The following is a 20855-nucleotide window of genomic DNA, read 5'->3' as shown; positions in this document are numbered from 1 at the left end:
GTGTGTCCCTCCTCTTTGTCCCCGTCTGTTTGTGCGCTTTGAAGTTTTTTCGATATCATGCACCAACTAGCCCAACTTGCGGTATTGCTTCAGTTCATTTCTAGTACACGGGCTTCTTTTCCTCGAAAAAAGCGCGTGTGTGTGTCCCTCCTCTTTGTCCCCGTCTGTTTGTGCGTGTAAGGGATCCAGGCGTCAGCGACGCGGAATCTGTCGAACGCGTGGGAAGCGGCGGTTCCGGGAAGGTGGAATGAATGACTTTATGGCAGCCAGCTCGTTAAGAGCAAGCGGTCTCTGGGTCATGCCGTTCGCGGAAAGACACATTTTCTGGGGCCGCAGCTGCGCGGTCGCGTTGTTTTGGCCGAAGTGCGTGGTGTAGCCGTAGGAAAACATTGGTAGCCTGGCGACTCAAATGGCACCCCGGGGGCATGGCGGCCGCTGGCTCGGGGCTCACCGCGGTTTCCATTAGCAGGTTGTAAAACCATTTAGTCCGTCGAGCGGCTGGAGACGGGGAGCGTGGAGCTGTCAACTGGGGTTAGACAGTGGCCGATTTACGGCGATAGCTTTCCTTTTGTTGGCCAGTGCGCGCTCGGAGCGGAGGCGGGCGAGGGAGCGCGCGTTGCGGCCCGGGATGGGCGCGGCAGAGGCGACGCCTGAGCCGGCCGCCGCGTCCTTTTGTCCGTACGCGCTGTTTCTGGCCCACGGTCCAATTAACGGGGCATCGCCTGTCAACGGCGGAGAATCTTGGGGACGCGCCGGGCCGTTAAGACGGATGTTTATGGGTTTCGGCTGGCTTGAGTAGCTGTCCGGTCTCGGACGAGATGCGTGGGAACAGGCGATGCAGACCAGCGTTCGTGGAAGCGTGCCCCGGGCGCATGCACGTGTTTCCTCGGGTTTTTGAGTGGTTGTGTTTGTTTGGTTTACTTTTGATCTCCTCCTTGTTTTCTGGTGGGAGAGAGTGACCAGCGTTTGAGGGTTATGGAGGGGCGTTGCCCACCGTGGTTTAGGCCCGGATTTACTAATCCATCCTATCAGGTGCCCAGGAGATACCGATTGGCCGGTGTATCGGGGGTGGGGCCTAAGTAACCCATTAAAACCACGAGACACGAGGTCTCGGGGTCGAATCCTCAAGGTTTTAATGTGCTATGCACGGCCGGCGTATTCCCGGGCTAGCCAGGTCAGGCTAGGGAGGATCTCACCACTTGGGTAGTTTTAAGGTCAGGGTCCGTCGCTGACGGGGGTGCCGCGTGCACAAAGTCTTAGCTGACCTAGAACCCCATTTTACTTCTTACTTTGTTAACTCTATCTTCAGTTTGTCAATACTCTGTATATATCCTCTGTGTAAATATACAGTTTTTGAAAACCCTTCATCAACCATCGTCGTCGTGTCGTCAAGTGCCGCCACCATCAGGCACCAACGCAGATCATCATCATCAAGGAACAACAACGAAAGAACCTAACATCATTTACTGGCGCAGTCGACAGGATCTGCGAGGCGCGACGACAAGGAGGGTGACGACTGAAGAATAACAAGTAAGGGCGCATCTGCAACGGGGGAAGACATCGTCTACCGGAAGCCCGTGCAGAAAGCGGGACGGCGAGTTGACGGCTTGCCGGGGACCAGCAGGAGCAACGAAGGCGTCGACACAGCGTCGGCGTCGGAGCGACTACTGGGGACGCAGCGCATCAGGTGTGTGACTGCGGACACTGACTGAACGCCGTGATCGTGCGGTGAAGAGCGGCAGGGAAGAGAGGCCACCGGGAAGACGACGGCGTCTGTCTCAGCGCGTCGTGGGGTGAGTCCCTTTTGCCTCCACCCGTGTGCGATCACTGCCGTTAAGTCTGGGCATGAATTAGCGTAATTAACGATTCAGTTCGTATAGCTAATCATGGCGAGCAATAATCGCTCAGTCGAAGCGATGGAAGCAGAGCTCAGGGCTGTTCGGGAAAACATTAGGCATTTAGAGCGGGAGCTTGAGCTAATGGAACAGCGCGGAAGAGCCCGGCAGTTGCCGCGGCGGGGAGCGGCGGAACAAAAGCTGTGTGAGGCGACGCCGCATTGTCAGCCGAGCACCGATGAGGCGGCCGTGTCAGAGGCGGGGGGACGCGCGTGCGTCGCACCCGTTGCGGCCGCCGCAGGGGTTCACGAGCCGCCGCCCGACCCCGCCGCGGAGTGGTCAGTTTATTCAGACCGCGAAAAGGATAGAGAGACCGTACGCGAGTGTCTGGTCTCACGCCGGTGCGGGATTGCGATCCCGGGAGCGGAGCCTTCAGGTCAGTTGGCGAATGCTCAGGAGCCGGGGCCGGCCGACGAGGCCGTAACAGTGAAGGGTGAGGCGACGCAGCATTGCCTGCCGAGTGCCAACGGAGCAGCGGCTGTTGCTGTCCCAGCGGCAGAGGTGGGATGCGAATGCGTCGCAGTTGGTGCAGTCGCACCACGGCTTCAGGAGTCGCCGCCCGATGCTGGCTCGGACCGGTCAGTAAATCCAGACCACGGACAATCTCAGGAGTACGCAAGCAAGGGTGTTGTCCTACACCACAGTGAGGCTGCGATCCCGGCAGCCGATCTGAAGGGGCACACGAACTACACGGTGGTAGTATCTGAGGCCGCGGGGCGTAGTGATCGCAATCGCCGCTCGCGCAGTGATGCGGTGAGCAGGCAGGATGCTTCGGCAGCGCTCGGCCCGCGAGGTGTTCTCGACGACACGGAGTGTCGGGAGGAGCCAGCTGTCGTGGTTCCTCGAGAGAAGCAGAACGACAGGGTCGAGCAGGGCGCGCCGGTGTGGCTGGCATGCCCCTCGGGCATTGCTCTGCAGCAAGCAGACAAGAGGCGCGTACAGGACTCGGCGGAGCAAGGGCACAAGCCGCTCGGAACTGAGCATCGTGTCGCGCAGGTAAGATCGCGTGAACGGGCACGCGAGCTCAGGTGTTCTTGCAGTGAAGGAGAGACCGACAGCTTCAGTGCGGGCAAGCGTTTGTTCGCTTGCAATGGCTTTCCACGCGAGGTTTCGCATTGTCGAGGCAGGGGTAGCTTCATGCACAAGCGCGGGGAGTTTTCTCCGGCGCAGGCGGAATACCCAGCGGCTGTCAGGCGCTCATTTTGGGTGGCCTGGGGGTATTTCGGTCAGGTGTGGCTTTTCGGTGGCCAGGTTGAGCTCGAGGTAGAGTTGCGCCGAGGGGCAGCTCTAGGCGAGGACGGAAGGGTGTCCATTTTTCTGCGGTGTTCCTAAGGGAGCGGCAGTGTTCGCATGCGGGTGCATGGCGGGGGAACCCTCCTGTGTAATCGAGAACTTTGTGTCGCAACAATGACTGGTCGTGCTGCCGAAGAAGACAGCGACACCTGACGTTGCGGACTGGCACCGGGTGTGTTTGTGTTTCGCTAGCGGAGCACAGTGGACTATACGCCGTGTAGCGAGCGTGGTGCTACACCGGACACTTTTTGCCTTCGCTTGGAACTCTAATTATTTTGGGGGTTGTCCTTGTCGAAGGGTTGGTGTGTGCATGCAAGCTCGTGTTAGCGTGTTTTCCGGGTACAAGTATGTGAACTGTTTTCACTGTCACTTTGCACGCCTGGATCCTGTTTGTGTTATTCACGTAGTGACCAGTGGGCCCCTACGTGAATCTTGTGACGGGCGTGTAAGGGATCCAGGCGTCAGCGACGCGGAATCTGTCGAACGCGTGGGAAGCGGCGGTTCCGGGAAGGTGGAATGAATGACTTTATGGCAGCCAGCTCGTTAAGAGCAAGCGGTCTCTGGGTCATGCCGTTCGCGGAAAGACACATTTTCTGGGGCCGCAGCTGCGCGGTCGCGTTGTTTTGGCCGAAGTGCGTGGTGTAGCCGTAGGAAAACATTGGTAGCCTGGCGACTCAAATGGCACCCCGGGGGCATGGCGGCCGCTGGCTCGGGGCTCACCGCGGTTTCCATTAGCAGGTTGTAAAACCATTTAGTCCGTCGAGCGGCTGGAGACGGGGAGCGTGGAGCTGTCAACTGGGGTTAGACAGTGGCCGATTTACGGCGATAGCTTTCCTTTTGTTGGCCAGTGCGCGCTCGGAGCGGAGGCGGGCGAGGGAGCGCGCGTTGCGGCCCGGGATGGGCGCGGCAGAGGCGACGCCTGAGCCGGCCGCCGCGTCCTTTTGTCCGTACGCGCTGTTTCTGGCCCACGGTCCAATTAACGGGGCATCGCCTGTCAACGGCGGAGAATCTTGGGGACGCGCCGGGCCGTTAAGACGGATGTTTATGGGTTTCGGCTGGCTTGAGTAGCTGTCCGGTCTCGGACGAGATGCGTGGGAACAGGCGATGCAGACCAGCGTTCGTGGAAGCGTGCCCCGGGCGCATGCACGTGTTTCCTCGGGTTTTTGAGTGGTTGTGTTTGTTTGGTTTACTTTTGATCTCCTCCTTGTTTTCTGGTGGGAGAAAGTGACCAGCGTTTGAGGGTTACGGAGGGGCGTTGCCCACCGTGGTTTAGGCCCGGATTTACTAATCCATCCTATCAGGTGCCCAGGAGATACCGATTGGCCGGTGTATCGGGGGTGGGGCCTAAGTAACCCATTAAAACCACGAGACACGAGGTCTCGGGGTCGAATCCTCAAGGTTTTAATGTGCTATGCACGGCCGGCGTATTGCCGGGCTAGCCAGGTCAGGCTAGGGAGGATCTCACCACTTGGGTAGTTTTAAGGTCAGGGTCCGTCGCTGACGGGGGTGCCGCGTGCACAAAGTCTTAGCTGACCTAGAACCCCATTTTACTTCTTACTTTGTTAACTCTATCTTCAGTTTGTCAATACTCTGTATATATCCTCTGTGTAAATATACAGTTTTTGAAAACCCTTCATCAACCATCGTCGTCGTGTCGTCAAGTGCCGCCACCATCAGGCACCAACGCAGATCATCATCATCAAGGAACAACAACGAAACAACCTAACATCATTTACTGTGCGCTTTGAAGTTTTTTCCATATCATGCACCAACTAGCCCAACTTGCGGTATTGCTTCAGTTCATTTCTAGTACACGGGCTTCTTTTCCTCGAAACGCGCGTGTATGTGTCCCTCCTTTTTGTCCCCGTCTGTTTGTGCGCTTTGAAGTTTTTTCGATATCATGCACCAACTAGCCCAACTTGCGGTATTGCTTCAGTTCATTTCTAGTACACGGGCTTCTTTTCCTCGAAAAAAGCGCGTGTGTGTGTCCCTCCTCTTTGTCCCCGTCTGTTTGTGCGCTTTGAAGTTTTTTCGATATCATGCACCAACTAGCCCAACTTGCGGTATTGCTTCAGTTCATTTCTAGTACACGGGCTTCTTTTCCTCGAAAAAAGCGCGTGTGTGTGTCCCTCCTCTTTGTCCCCGTCTGTTTGTGCGCTTTGTAGTTTTTTCGATATCATGCACCAACTAGCCCAACTTGCGGTATTGCTTCAGTTCATTTCTAGTACACGGGCTTCTTTTCCTCGAAAAAAGCGCGTGTGTGTGTCCCTCCTCTTTGTCCCCGTCTGTTTGTGCGCTTTGAAGTTTTTTCCATATCATGCACCAACTAGCCCAACTTGCGGTATTGCTTCAGTTCATTTCTAGTACACGGGCTTCTTTTCCTCGAAAAAAGCGCGTGTGTGTGTCCCTCCTCTTTGTCCCCGTCTGTTTGTGCGCTTTGAAGTTTTTTCCATATCATGCACCAACTAGCCCAACTTGCGGTATTGCTTCAGTTCATTTCTAGTACACGGGCTTCTTTTCCTCGAAAAAAGCGCGTGTGTGTGTGCCTCCTCTTTGTCCCCGTCTGTTTGTGCGCTTTGAAGTTTTTTCCATATCATGCACCAACTAGCCCAATTTGCGGTATTGCTTCAGTTCATTTCTAGTACACGGGCTTCTTTTCCTCGAAAAAAGCGCGTGTGTGTGTCCCTCCTCTTTGTCCCCGTCTGTTTGTGCGCTTTGAAGTTTTTTCCATATCATGCACCAACTAGCCCAACTTGCGGTATTGCTTCAGTTCATTTCTAGTACACGGGCTTCTTTTCCTCGAAAAAAGCGCGTGTGTGTGTCCCTCCTCTTTGTCCCCGTCTGTTTGTGCGCTTTGAAGTTTTTTCGATATGATGCACCAACTAGCCCAACTTGCGGTATTGCTTCAGTTCATTTCTAGTACACGGGCTTCTTTTCCTCGAAACGCGCGTGTATGTGTCCCTCCTCTTTGTCCCCGTCTATTTGTGCACTTTGAAGTTTTTTTCGATATCATGCACCAACTAGCCCAACTTGCGGTATTGCTTCAGTTCATTTCTAGTACACGGGCTTCTTTTCCTCGAAAAAAGCGCGTGTGTGTGTCCCTCCTCTTTGTCCCCGTCTGTTTGTGCGCTTTGAAGTTTTTTCCATATCATGCACCAACTAGCCCAACTTGCGGTATTGCTTCAGTTCATTTCTAGTACACGGGCTTCTTTTCCTCGAAAAAAGCGCGTGTGTGTGTCCCTCCTCTTTGTCCCCGTCTGTTTGTGCGCTTTGAAGTTTTTTCCATATCATGCACCAACTAGCCCAACTTGCGGTATTGCTTCAGTTCATTTCTAGTACACGGGCTTCTTTTCCTCGAAAAAAGCGCGTGTGTGTGTGCCTCCTCTTTGTCCCCGTCTGTTTGTGCGCTTTGAAGTTTTTTCCATATCATGCACCAACTAGCCCAACTTGCGGTATTGCTTCAGTTCATTTCTAGTACACGGGCTTCTTTTCCTCGAAACGCGCGTGTATGTGTCCCTCCTCTTTGTCCCCGTCTATTTGTGCACTTTGAAGTTTTTTTCGATATCATGCACCAACTAGCCCAACTTGCGGTATTGCTTCAGTTCATTTCTAGTACACGGGCTTCTTTTCCTCGAAAAAAGCGCGTGTGTGTGTCCCTCCTCTTTGTCCCCGTCTGTTTGTGCGCTTTGAAGTTTTTTCCATATCATGCACCAACTAGCCCAACTTGCGGTATTGCTTCAGTTCATTTCTAGTACACGGGCTTCTTTTCCTCGAAAAAAGCGCGTGTGTGTGTCCCTCCTCTTTGTCCCCGTCTGTTTGTGCGCTTTGAAGTTTTTTCCATATCATGCACCAACTAGCCCAACTTGCGGTATTGCTTCAGTTCATTTCTAGTACACGGGCTTCTTTTCCTCGAAAAAAGCGCGTGTGTGTGTCCCTCCTCTTTGTCCCCGTCTGTTTGTGCGCTTTGAAGTTTTTTCGATATCATGCACCAACTAGCCCAACTTGCGGTATTGCTTCAGTTCATTTCTAGTACACGGGCTTCTTTTCCTCGAAAAAAGCGCGTGTGTGTGTCCCTCCTCTTTGTCCCCGTCTGTTTGTGCGCTTTGAAGTTTTTTCCATATCATGCACCAACTAGCCCAACTTGCGGTATTGCTTCAGTTCATTTCTAGTACACGGGCTTCTTTTCCTCGAAAAAAGCGCGTGTGTGTGTGCCTCCTCTTTGTCCCCGTCTGTTTGTGCGCTTTGAAGTTTTTTCCATATCATGCACCAACTAGCCCAACTTGCGGTATTGCTTCAGTTCATTTCTAGTACACGGGCTTCTTTTCCTCGAAAAAAGCGCGTGTGTGTGTCCCTCCTCTTTGTCCCCGTCTGTTTGTGCGCTTTGAAGTTTTTTCGATATGATGCACCAACTAGCCCAACTTGCGGTATTGCTTCAGTTCATTTCTAGTACACGGGCTTCTTTTCCTCGAAACGCGCGTGTATGTGTCCCTCCTCTTTGTCCCCGTCTATTTGTGCACTTTGAAGTTTTTTTCGATATCATGCACCAACTAGCCCAATTTGCGGTATTGCTTCAGTTCATTTCCAGTACACGGGCTTCTTTTCCTCGAAATGCGCGTGTGTGTGTCCCTCCTTTTTGTCTTTGTCCCCTTCTATTTGTGCGCTTTGAAGTTTTTTCGATATCATGCACGAACTAGCGCAACTTGCGGTATTGTTTCAAGCTGTGGCTGTCAGAGTCGAAACAGAGGGAGTAACGCAATAATTATGAAAATTATGCGTATAAGCACGCTTACTGGTGAGATATGTAAGCTGACCATGCGTATCCCAGTGTGGTGTCAGAGTGATCATTTATTTATAAGAAATGTTTCTCCGTTTGGATTCGCGGTTGGCGTGGCACGTATACTGACCTGCAGTCGAGGTCTCCGGTACCAAGGTCGGCGCTTCGCAATTCGAAGTATGGTTTGTTGAAAGCTCTATCACACTGGGCCCGGCCAGGTCCAGATAACAAAGACGGTGACGGGTAAATCGAAGGAGGACCGAGAGGAGCTGATCCCAGACCTGGAGGGGCGCCACCTGCGGAGTAGTGAAGAAACAGAGGCAGGCAAGAGATGGATCACGACACATCGAGCACCGCGGGCAGAGAAACAAAACAACAAAATTCACGTTACAGAGCGCATGCGCTGAGAGCAATATTCTCGAGTTGGCTGTCCGAAAGTGTTGCTGCTCAACTGGTTAGTCTCTTGCGCCGTGGCGCGGCGCTTTTGAGATCTGTTCCCGAGGAGCTCGTCGCTTCGAGCGTCTTGTGATGCGTGATCTGTGCACCAGATTGCGTTTGAAAATGAATCTTCGGGCCGAAACAAATTAATAGTACTATGCATGTCACTTCACGTGCAAGGTTCAAGCATGTGCCGTACTGCTGGAACGCTTACCCGGCAGGCCCCTAGATGGTGGATAGAAGGCGGGTTCTCCAGACGGTGCAAACATGGCCGGCCCCAGGGGGTGGCCCCCTGGTGACGACGACGCTCCCGGGGCCGGGTGGTGTGGGTGGATGCACGGCGCCCCGGATTTGTCATACTGCGGGCTCCCATTGCTGCCACCTTCGGCTCCGCAGGCCACTTGGCGAACGCGCAGCATGAAACCCCGGTTTTCCACTGCCTCGTTCGAGTGGAACCGGAACGCGGTCTGGAAGTCCCGCAGCGGCACTTGCTCTGCGCACGGGAGCACGGTGATACACACCACGCACGCTATATAGGGAAATAAAAGCTGCCTATTTTCGCAAACGCGTCGGGTGTGCATATAAAGAAATTTCCCCTTAGCCGGATGAACTTGAGGGCTTCCTTAAACAGGCGAATTATGACTTCTTTTCGGTTTACTGAAGGCGGAGTTATTATAGTGGCAATCTACTGAACGTATTTTCCAGAGGGAAATCCTCAGAACTTCAACGTAGGACGGCAGGCCTCTTTCCAAACACGAGCACCACCACTTGTAAATTCTTTGCGAACGCAGCGGGCCACTGTCCAAAGTATTATGATTGTGAGGGCGCTGTGTATACTAAAGACTTTGTTCAAGCACCGCAGCAAACAGAAACACAACACCAAAATGCGTTGGGAACGAGACAGAGCTTGATATCGACACGATTTTGGTAATGATCTCAAATTCCGAAAATTCCCGACATCCATTGTGCAGCGCTGCCAGACTATGTATATCTACGTTCAATACCATAAACGTTCGCAGAAATTTCTTTCAAAATGGGGCAAACATTGGTAGCCTACGAAGTGATCAAGTCCGTGCGGCATTGAACAAACCAAGTAGCGGACTAGCACAATGAAACTACAGCAATTTCCAGAAATCGGGGAAAGGGGCACCTGCCTTGCTCCACCATGCGGCCGTCTGCACATCCCACTCCCATCCTTTAGCAAGATCGAGGTTAACAACTTACAAGGAATTCTTGAACACGGTAAGCCATTGGAAAGTGTACATTATAGGGCTAAACAAGACGCCATGCAGCCGCGCCTGGGGTGGCGCGCTGTGCCCAGCACTATTCATGTCCACAATAACAATAAAAAATAAACAATAGCAACAAAGGATGGTTTTAGCATCATTTTAATGTTTTCGTTACTGGTCTCTCTCGGCGAACAGCTCTAGCCTAAACTAACGATACCGACGTAGCACGAAAAACATCCTCAGTAGATTCTTTTCGGTCGGTTTTTTCTCTCTCTCTCATCAGAGAAAAAAGAATGGCTGTTAATTATTATACACCTAAATGCTAAATTTGATCTCAGCGCGAACTGCAGCGTCTTCTCGGTGACGGCGTATAGCTTCTGCGTTTTAGAAAGTGATCGCGCCATTAACGACCGCACGAAAACGAACGCAACTCTGGCGCTCTCTCGCAGCGCATTGCTGCCGCCAAGCGTGTCTCAAGCGGCCACGGTATACCGCCCTTCCTATCACACTTTCCCCTTACTTTCCTCCACCGCTTCCATGCTTGATCTATCTCGCCTATTTTCGGTGTCCTCTTCGTCAGCTCGATTACACCAAGGCCGACTGCGACGCGGAGCCACAACAGCGGACGCTTAAAAGCTGCTGTCTAAAAGTAGATAAACCAAGCAAGTAGAACAAAATTTGTACTGGATGCTTTATTGATTTTTCGCTGTGTAAGGGATGTCGAGAGAGAGAGAGAGAGAGAGAGAGAGAGAGAGAGAGAGAGAGAGAATGCAGTTTAATGATGCGGACGAGGTCTGTCCTGCAGATAGCCTAAAATGCTACGTCAGGTGAATAATAAAAGAAATAAAGAAAAAAAAAACGCCAACATGAGGTCTGTAGACAGAGTGCAGTAGATCGTGGTAAAAATAAAAGAAGTGTTAAAACACACTAGAGGAATGTTCGAACGCACTGGAGAAATGTTCGTTTTCAATTTGAGCACAGTTCAGGAAACCACAGAGCGACCACAAGCTATCATGGCACGGTGATCACAGCCCCGAAATGTTCACTGGGACACCACTGAGAGTTTGAGAGCGCAAAGGCGATTGTGCAGGTCCTGTAGCACATGTCGAATCAATGCTCGGCACTGTTAAAGACTGTGAACTAGGCCTGAACTGCGAAAGAAGCTCGGGAAGCCCTTCTTCGCACGTCGAGCCATCTTTGCACATGACCAGGGGCCAAGCACATCATTCAACGTAAGACACGATGTGGGTAGCTTGCTCAAAGTCACTGTCAAGGAGCGTCTTGGTTCGTCATGTCTCGAGACCGGTGATTAGGCAAATGCCAATTTTATTCCCTGCGCTCCTATCGCCCCACTTTGGTATATGAGCATGGATTAGAGGTAAAGAAGGCTGTTATGGTGTTTCGGTGCGCAGCACTTTGGCGCCCGCTACTGTACTTTGACGGCGCCGTGCGACTTGGGACCGAGCGAACGAAGGGGACACTGAAGGCGGAAAGAAAACGGAGGAGGAAAGTGTGGCGCAAGTGTGCGCGGGAGGGCAGTATGCCCAGTCCGCGCCGGATAAGTGGGGGAAAACTACCCTTGGCGTCTAGTGACGCCCGAGACAGGGAACGCAAAACCAGGGATCCATGAAAGCAAGCGCCTTGTTATTTCAAGTTCACCAAAAGGCACAGAAGCCCAGCACGCGCTGCGTGCTGCACTTACATCGGTTCTTCCGGTCCTTCGTCGTCCTCCCCGTTGCGTGGCTCATACGAACTACGTGACATTTTCGCGGGAGGTTCAAACACGATTTGCAACAACATGCTCGTCGGCGCCGGCGCGCTGCGAGAAAACGGCGGAGTAGCGCACGCCGCCGTGCGCTCGCTGATCACGCGATCATTTCCTCAGACTCAGCACATAGAGAGAGAACAAACTTTATTGAGCATTCTAGAGCCTTTTAGGCGCTTGATGGGGTCGCGCTCTCTTCTCGGGCCCCATATGTTTCCAGGTACTCATGTCCTCTGGTTATCAGCGCAATATGTTCTTCCAGGGCAGAGCTGAACAACAAGGTATCCCATCACTCAGGGTTGATGTGAGGTTAGGGGGGAGGGGGGTGGGGTGAACTTGGGAAAATTGCACTCTCCTATTATGAGTATTGACCGAGAAGACTGCAGTTAGCGCTGCACGCAAATTTCGTATTAGGGAGTATCGTAATCGCCAGCCATTTTTTATAATCCTGTACACGGTTTCGCCAGCGCTCGCCGTTCTCTGGCAACATTGTGCGTTTACCGGAAACATGCCCTAGAAAGCTTCCTGTTTACATTGTTTTACAGTGGTTTCAGCCTGCGTTGGTGGCGGCGGCTTCTTGCATTTCGATGTTTTCAGCGGATAAAATTATTCCCGTGAAGCGCTCGCGACTCCGACACTGCTGTGTTGTGCCGGGATGCAGTCTGCGTTCTGGAACCAATTTGCTATCGGAAGTCAGAACGCCATGTTTCCCGAGAGATGAAGGCAGAACATGGAGAACCTTTTCTTTCCTCCATGAGGCGGAAGGAGCGCCTGGCTTGCAGCGATCAAGCGGGAAAACTGGACTCCCATAAAGAGCGCGCAGATTTGTTCTGCCCACTTCATCAAAGGCAAGCAAAGCCCAACGTGGCGCGAGAACTGCGCGAAGGGTATTTTATCCGAAAAAACAGCGCAGACTGTATCAGTGAAGCATCGCTATCACTGTTTTCGAAGGAGAGACGGATCCTAGACAACATGCGATAAAAAGGTGTGATTGTGGTCTTCAGCTGTGGCTATTTTGTTTTTATAGTATCTTTTTTAGATCTATTATCCTTTGTGTATGTTTGTGTGTTTGTAGACAAGCTACTTATATCCCTGTCTTTCCTTGGAATAAATCAGTTGTTAGTAGCGCATCTGTCTCGTCGTTCTTCGTTTTTTTCTATTTTGGTTTGAGCGCTCAATTTCCCTTAACCCAACGTATGCTTCAATTGCACAGAGGCTGTGCTCAGACGTTAGTCTGAGGCTCCCAATTACAAGGACCACGTCGGACGCCGTCGTGTTCCACCCCTAACAGTAACCGCGGTGACGCTTTAGTTGGATAGCAAAGCTGGCTAACGCCGAAAATACATTGTAAAGGTGTTTCTTGTAGTTAGAGGCTTACTGGTCAGTGATGTGTACTGTTCGAAACAACACTTGGGACACCAAAGTAGCCGCTCTCCGCAGGAATCGCCGCACAGCGTACGTCGCGTTACCCACGCTTTGTTGCTAATTACAGTGGCGCCCTTACATTTTCTTTTTATGAGAGCGACGCCTGCGAGTGGGTTTTCATCGGTACGAGCAACTGACTCGTAGTTTGTCGTGTTGCCGTTAATGGAAATAGTCGCACTCCAGCTAATTTACCTCTCGGTGTGAGCGCGGACTACATGTAGGCGGGTTAATTGAAAGTTTGATTCATGAATAATGTACTCGCCAGTAAACCATAGTTGTTCTAGTGACTCAGCCGCACCTGACGTCATCACATAATGAGTACGTTTTGTTATCTCAGTCACACTGAACACCTTAGATCGCGACCGATTCCGATCGGCGCCGATCTCTATCAAAGCTGCCCATTGTGACACAGGCGCAGTAAAAGGCGATTTATCGTGATGTGTGCCAAACGTTTGAGTTTGTCTACTAGCCCGTTTTAGGCAGCTTAAAATACGTGCGATAAAGCGTAGGTTCCGTTTATGTGAAGTGGCGTACCGTACACACCTCTTCTTATGTGAAAAAGTAGTGTTCATTATTGCGACTTTGTTAATAGTGTTGTCATAGTAGCAGTCATGTAGACGTAAACACATGTAAACACATGTAAACACATCTTTACACATCATGTTTACACATCATGTAAACACATCTTCAGGAATGCGCCAGAAATAATGCAGCAACAAATTCAAACACACCAGGCAAACACCGCCGCTACGGCCGCGACCATTAGAAACCATTACAGGAAGTGCCGCACCGGAAGTCTTCTGAGGCGAACTGTTCGGCGCATTCATGTTTGTTTACAAACAGCGAAGATGTCTATAAACGCCTGTTTTTGTGTTTGTGTATAAATCCATATAAGTGCCTATAAATGCCTATTTCTAAAATCGGCGCCTACAGCCTCAACTTTCGCTTTTCAGTGCAGTTTGAGATCATTACTCATGTTACAGAGCAGTAGCATTGACTGTTCGGAACTGTATTGGGTTAAACTCGCGGAAAACAGCCGCTAGCAGCAGGGGAATGGGACGCAGTGAGAAGAGGCACAATGTTGAATCTACATAATTGGGACAGCCTCGCACTAGTGGCACGAAGACTGGGCGAATGCGAAACTGGTGGCCCCACCCAGCTTATTCTTGGCTCGTCTAAGTTTATGCGTGGTTATGCTTGGAGACTGGGCCAAGTTTTCTGCGTAGTTATGCTTGTAGAGTCGGTCAAGTTTTCGGCGTGGTGTCGTCATCAGCTCGCCAAAGAGCAATGGACACTCGGCCATTAAAGTATGTACATACATTGTACATTGTGGTGTTTTATGTTCAGTACCAATCATTTATTTTGTCGTCCTCGTCCGATGGCACAAATAGACAGCGCAAATCTTCCTCCAGCGCATCTTCAGACAGTAAACCTCGAGCTCTTCTTGTGTTGCCCCATCTTTGTTTTCGTCGGAAACCCGGCTGTTCTTACGAAGGATACGTTTGGGCGAAAGACGAGGACGAAGATAGAGAGTACAAGGCGAGGGCAACTTCCCATTTTATTTTGCCTGGAATAACAAAACACATGTATACCTTCCACCGATACCTTCCAATCTATATCAACAGCCGCACCACCCAATCCGGCGTAACAAGAATCGCATGTCAAATACATCAAATAGAACATGTCAAATGCAACAACATCGTTTGTTGTATTTGACATGTGGTTCTTGTTACAACCTACCATAGATACCGGTAGGAGGTTATTTCATGCAAAATAAAGTTGAAAATTGCGCTAGTCTTGTCCTCTCTATCTTCGTCCTCGTCTTTTGCGCAAACTTATTCTTTCGTACGTCATGAACCCACTATCCAGCAATCAAGACCTACCGGCTGTTCCGTCACCGCGGCTGCGGAGGTGACCTGCTTTTACATCCCCGTGATGACGTCATGGCTTAGCTCCGCATCTGCGCATGCGCGGCCTACGTATGGCGCGGCGCGGTAAAGCTACGGTGAAGTGGTACCGGCGTGCGCATTGTCGTCATCGTTTGGCGAGGTTTCGCTAGCACGTTCGCCGGCCTGCACATGCTGGACGGCTTAACCCCCACCCATAGCCTCCTGTATAACACCTTGTGCCGGCTCAGTGAGAGAAATTCTGCTGTTCTCTGTGGCGGCACCCTAAACCCAGGTTCTCCTGTGTTGGCGAGGGCACGGTCAACATTTGCCTACACACCTTGCAACAATGAGTGGTTTAAAAAAAAGTTCCCAGGGCCCTTTGCAAACAAAATATACGTTTTTAAAGCAAAGCTTTTTACCTCTACCCCCCAAGGGTTCTTTCGCGACCGTTGGTGTCAACAGAAAACTCCCGCGAACAAATAAAAGAATTTACTGGCACAGCCAGGAATCGAACCTGGAACTAACAGAGTAACAAAGCGATAGCCTATTGTCATACCGATTTAGCTACGATCCCACGCGAAGACGCGGAATACAGGTGGTGCACTCACCAAGCACGTCCACGGGTTTGCCTCCCGCATTCTCGTTGAATGCCACCTTCACGCGACCTCTCGCGCTCCTGTGCGCTCCGCCCACGGCACGTCTAACGGCCCTGTGCGCACGTTGCGTGCGTGCTAGGAGTTACAAAATTAAAGGAAGCTCACACCAACGCATGGCATCCCACTTCTAGTACGCCAATGTGCTAAAGCCTGTGGCCGCCAGTGCTGGCGTAAAAAATGGCGGCTCCTTGTCGTCCGCCCTCACGCCAAACGACACATCAAGAAACACATTCACATAGCCCTTGATGGCCAGCCCATAACCACACGCCACCGGATCAAGATCCTGGGCCTACATCTCCTGGACAACACCAAGAGTAACGTATCCTTGCAGCGCCTCAAACACAGCCTCAATCAAATCATACACAGGATCAGGCGAGTTGCACCAAGAAGCGACGCCTCAAGGCATCCGATACCTTTCGACTAATTGAAACTTTTGTCCTCTCGAGAATCAGTTACATCAACCCCTTGTATTCTTCTCGGCAAGAAGGACATAAAGATGCGCTGTATAGTGATTAGAAAGGCGGTTGAGCCGGACATATTTCTTCCCCTGAGTGCGCGTCCACAGAGAGGCTGCTTAGCACGGTGCTCCACAACACGATTGAAAAGCTGATAGAGGGCCTCTTTCTAACCAGAAGCGCCGATTGAGCAGAACTGCGGCGGGCCGCCGCATTTTTAACCCGATTGGCTGGGCAGCCCAGAATGTCACTCCGTCTGATGTACCACCGGACTCTGGGCAACGAGAACTAAAGATAGTCCCTTTCCCTAGAAATATGAACCCCTCACGCGAAGAGAGTCGGCGACAAGCACGGGCTCAACCGCTCAACACCACCCTTGGTGGGGATCATGCAGCTATCTGCACAGACGCCTCCCAACATAGAAGGCAGCAGTACGCCAGCATCGTGGCTACCTCCAGAAACAACCTCCTTGGGTGTGCCCCACTCAGAGGCAGAAGAGGCATCCATCGCCTTTGCTCTCACTCAATTAGGGACTCGAAAGGTAGTCACCGATTCCCAACAAGCCTACAGGAATTACCACTTCGGTTGGGTGTCTCGACCTGCATTGCGTGTGCTAAGAATACACTCCCCAAACGGTTCCATGCAGCTCATCTAGACACCCGTTCACGCTTCCTTGGAGGGCAACAAATACGCCCACCAACAAGCCTGCGCGCCTGCGCTCTTACCACCCGTGCTACGGAGCTGCACGAGGACCGTCACCCGCTTGTCTTGTTCAGGGACATAACCCAGCATTATCACCTACAGAAACAGACCCTGCCTTCGCTTTACCCGGACGTCTCGAGAGAACAGAACAACAAACTACCGTGCGGCTGACGAAATCTGGCTCCTTTCCACACCTGACGCGTCTACCCTTAATCCACCCGAATCGCTATGACCCTGAATATAAATTTTACTCAGAGGTAGGGACACTACACGACATAATCGGGGTGTGGGAATTTGGTCCTGAGCACCTCCTCTCCTTCCGGCAACTACCCAACACGAGCAAAGGGAGATGCTGCTCTACAGCCCCTCTCTTCCTTCCCAGGTTAAGCTGGTGGACAGAGAACAGACAGCGCGGACTACATATAGGCTCCAGTGTAGAAGTAACCACTCCCCTAGGCCGTACTCTGGGTCGTTCAGAAATCTGAATAGAAGTATTTCCTCCTCCTCCTTCTCCTCCGTCTCCACCGCCGATCTCGTCGCCTCTGTCCACGGCGGCAGAGACAGAGAAGTGAGATCGTCTAACAACGGGTTTGAGCTTCCTTTAATTTCATAAAAAAAGAGTTTCTACTGGTGTGCTACACCAATACAACTCAATCAACCACCGTTCATGCATCATGCATTGATTTAACCTTACCAAGAATATCTCTTTGAAGTAATAAAGGGTGTGGTTAAGCGCATTTAACTTCTCTCTGGTTTCACTATTTGTAGAGCGACTGAATGAATTTCAGTGACGTCGCAGGGATAATCGTTGTGAGTGACGTTTACAGCTTTGCTTTCCAACCACATTCACAGGGTGGATTGGCGCGAATTTTTTTTGTAAAGACGATTCTGTTTCAAGCACTGACGGGCAACTCCTGTTTGAACAAGAAATGTACAGAAATTCACGAGGCCAGAAATGAAACCATCTAGCTCGGGTGGCGCTAGAACTTAACAGTGTAATCATAAAAGAGATGGTCTTTCTCGGGCTATACCTTGTTCGTTCGTAAATAATTTAACGCAAAAGTTTTCTTTCCGCGTTTCCCTCGATTCAGCCAGAAATGTTACGGGTGAGTTCACGAGTGGGTTTGTGACAAACTGGGAATTAATCGGTTATTCGGTATATGATTGGTGAGGGAAGAATGAATGTACCGGGGAGAAGTAGCGAGAGAAACAAGATAAGTTCACCCTGAATGTTTATCATAAGCGTATATAGGGGCTCTGAAATACTGAGCATCGCCTTGAGCTAAAGAGTCGTCATTCTTTGCGCAGCAGCCAGGCATTGCCGATTACCGCGTCGTCAATATATCTACTACATGCGCGATGGCAACATTTCGTGGAGCAGCGGCGACGGAGAAAAAGGGAAGGGATGGAGGACGGTGGGCGTATGTCTTTTCGGGGACCGTGAAAAATATTACCCGCAGAACAAGACTGAATGGACTCGTAAGAAAAAAGGGGAGATCAACAGTTTGGACGTCTTCAAATAAAATTTAATTAGTATTACTCAATTATCACTAAACATGAATCAAGAATCATTATTTTTCACTTTTTAACTCCTACAGAGCGGGATAAAAGTTCACTGGTTCTTATCGCAGTGATAACCGTGAGGAAATGTATACAGTTTGTTGTGAAACTCCCGTAGTGAACCCAAAAGGGCGAGCGTGTAGGCGGGAACAGTACACTGAACGCAGTTTAGTTGTTCTGCGAACCCACGAGTAAAGCCTCGGTCTTTAATATTGGCTCATGAAGTCCAAGCTCGCCGCTTTGCGGACTTTCGTAACTGGAAGACGTCTTCGCGTCGCAGACGACGCCATGTGCGTTTCATTTCACCTCCGCTTCAAACAGCAGTTCGCATAGGCATGCTCATCCAAAAACCTGGGAACTTGGCGCCCCACGGTGAACGGGCTGCTCCAATGGGTTTCGGGGCGACAGAGCAGGCACAGTCGGTTATACAGGAGGCTATGCCCCACATTAAACATCATCACTGCTAAACTCTGGTGATGGCGGTAGTTGGTATTGTTCCTACAATTTTCACAGTAATTCTTCGGCTAGGTTGCAACGTGCTCTCCGAACATATTTCCAAAACATGTGCAGTCGCATTCTCGTTTCTACAAGGATGCTGTAATTCAACACTATTTTAAATGTGTCTTGAAAGGCGTTGTGAGCACACAAAATGAACAAGCGCAATCGCTAGATTGGGTGGTCAACGTCATCTGTGCAAAGTATAACATTTTTACGTGCAGAAAAAGCTCACACTATCGTTGCAAAATTTGTTGCCGCGTTCCCAGACTTTCCTGCGTATTTTTAAGCTCCGCCATATTCCTGCATGTACGTCATCGATTCCCCTACGCGCGTCACTCAGCAGAAATCTTGCAGTTGGGCGGCTTTTTCTCCAACGGCGAAGAGAAGCGTCGTCTGCTCAGCATCGACGGGTCATGGCAGTGCCTTTGGTTAATTAGCGCTTGCGGCAGCACGCTTAAAGCCATCGTGTTCTTCTATATTTATCTTTTTTACTCTTTTACTACGCTTCCAGTTAAGACACGTTGCTAAGCCGACACGACGACGACGCAACTGCGACGCCAACTTACGAGTTGGCAGACCCCATTGTCACACGTATCCGACGGCGACACGTACAATTCGACCGATCGAAAGCCCCTGCGGTGTGACTTGCTCGGCATAGGTCGGCAAACTCACTCATGAGTGCACTCACAGACCCCCCCCCCCCCTCACCACTCACGAGTGACTGGTGAGTGAGCCTCACCGTCGTTTTGGCCTGGTGAGTGCGAGTGCGATTGAGTGCGAGCGGCACTTACGGTGAGCCCCGTTCACCACTTGCGAGTGCGAGTTCTACTCGCGGCGAGCCACGCTCAGCACTCGCGAGTGCGAGAGCCACTCACGGCGAGTGGAACTCGCCACTCGTGAGGGCGAGCTCCACTCGTGGCGAGCCCCGCTGAGCACTCACGAGTGCGAAAGCCACTCGCGGTGAACCCCACTCACCACTCGTGAGTGCGAGTTCCACTCGAGGTGAGCCCCACTCACCTCTCGCGAGAGCGAGTTGCACTCGCGGTGAGCTCACTCGCCACTCGTGTGTGCGAGTTACACTCGCGGCGAGCCCCGCTCAGCACTGGTGAGCGCGAAAGCCACTCGCGGTGAATCCCACTCACCACTCGCGAGTGCGACTTCCACTCGCGGCGAGCCCCGCTTACCAACCACTCATGCGTGAGTGGTGAGTGAACGCGCGCTTTTGCGCGATGTGCGGGGCTTACCGCGGTGAGCATCACTCGCTGTTGGCATTCGTCGCAGGAGCCGCTTGCTGTGGTAAATGCTGCTGGCGACATCCAGTCGTACGCATAGTGAATGGAACGACTGCCTTTAGCTTCGGGAATATGTGGCTACTCCCCTTTATAATTAAGGCACCGTGGAATCAACTCTCCAGTGACCTGTTGATTTAGGAATAAGATTTCGATGGACGTGTGATGCCATAATGCGCTGATACTTTCACTGTCATGACTCATTGAGGAGCTGTTTCGCGCACTCTCGCCGAATTATGTTTCTGGCTCGCAGCGTTATGTGTTGGAATTAGTGTCGGTAACGTCGTCACAAAAAACGATTGCACTTCACGACCGCTGAGCGCTGCGATGGAGGGATAAGGAAGCGCCGTGGTCTACTGCCGTAGTACTTGGTGTACATAATTGGCCGGCTTGCTGCAGCTGTAAATTGGCCGGCTGTTCTGAAGCGCAAATTGTCAGTGCCCGTATTCGTTTGAAAAGGCATAGCAGATTTTCACTGATTCGCGTATCACGATGGCGAAACGGTTCTGATGGCCGAGTTGCGTGTTGTGGAAGCAGTAGCTCATTTTCGAGGCCTTTGCGTATTAAACGTATCAGTGTTTGCCATTACTTGTTACGGCGCGCTGTTATGATACTCGCTTTCACGCGGACTTGGCATTACTCATCCTTCTACGGCAGTTACGGTGTGTGCCTTGAGGCATGTGATTTGCTGCTGTCCGGGTGTTTGACACATTTGAAAACTTTACCGCTGCTGATTTATTGCAAACTTCACTTCACCAAAATGCTCACGTTTCGTTATTATGTTGCGTGAATGTTGCATTGACTCATATACGCCAATGTGCGTACCTTTCGCAAGAACGAAGTAAGCTCGCCTTGGCATCACCTCACATAGTATTTGCCATGACGACTCGCCGATTGCATCCCTTCCATTAGTTCCCTGTCTCCCTCTGAAGTTTGTGTATCCGTTCGTGCAGATTCACAAGAATCGTACGTAATGTCTGACTCCTC

At 51.2% G+C, this 20855-nt stretch overlaps 1 protein-coding gene across 1 annotated transcript in view; it reads right to left on the bottom strand.

The window, feature by feature from the left end:
- Positions 1–10168, bottom strand: part of LOC144173392 (uncharacterized) — a 46645-nt gene extending 36477 nt beyond the window's left edge. Inside the window, exons 1-3 of the mRNA XM_077701859.1 lie at positions 10150–10168; positions 8615–8893; positions 8093–8258 (exon numbers count right to left, since the gene is read on the bottom strand). Coding sequence (XP_077557985.1) covers positions 8093–8258; positions 8615–8893; positions 10150–10168 — 464 coding nt within the window. The remainder of the gene's footprint in view (positions 1–8092; positions 8259–8614; positions 8894–10149) is intronic.
- Positions 10169–20855: the final 10687 nt, after the last annotated feature.

This window comes from Haemaphysalis longicornis, unplaced genomic scaffold (assembly GCF_048455015.1).
Source record: "Haemaphysalis longicornis isolate Haplotype H1 unplaced genomic scaffold, Haemaphysalis longicornis Haplotype H1 scaffold_1, whole genome shotgun sequence".
In the NCBI taxonomy this organism is placed as follows: domain Eukaryota; kingdom Metazoa; phylum Arthropoda; class Arachnida; order Ixodida; family Ixodidae; genus Haemaphysalis; species Haemaphysalis longicornis.
This window is presented reverse-complemented; position numbering and strand designations above follow the sequence as displayed.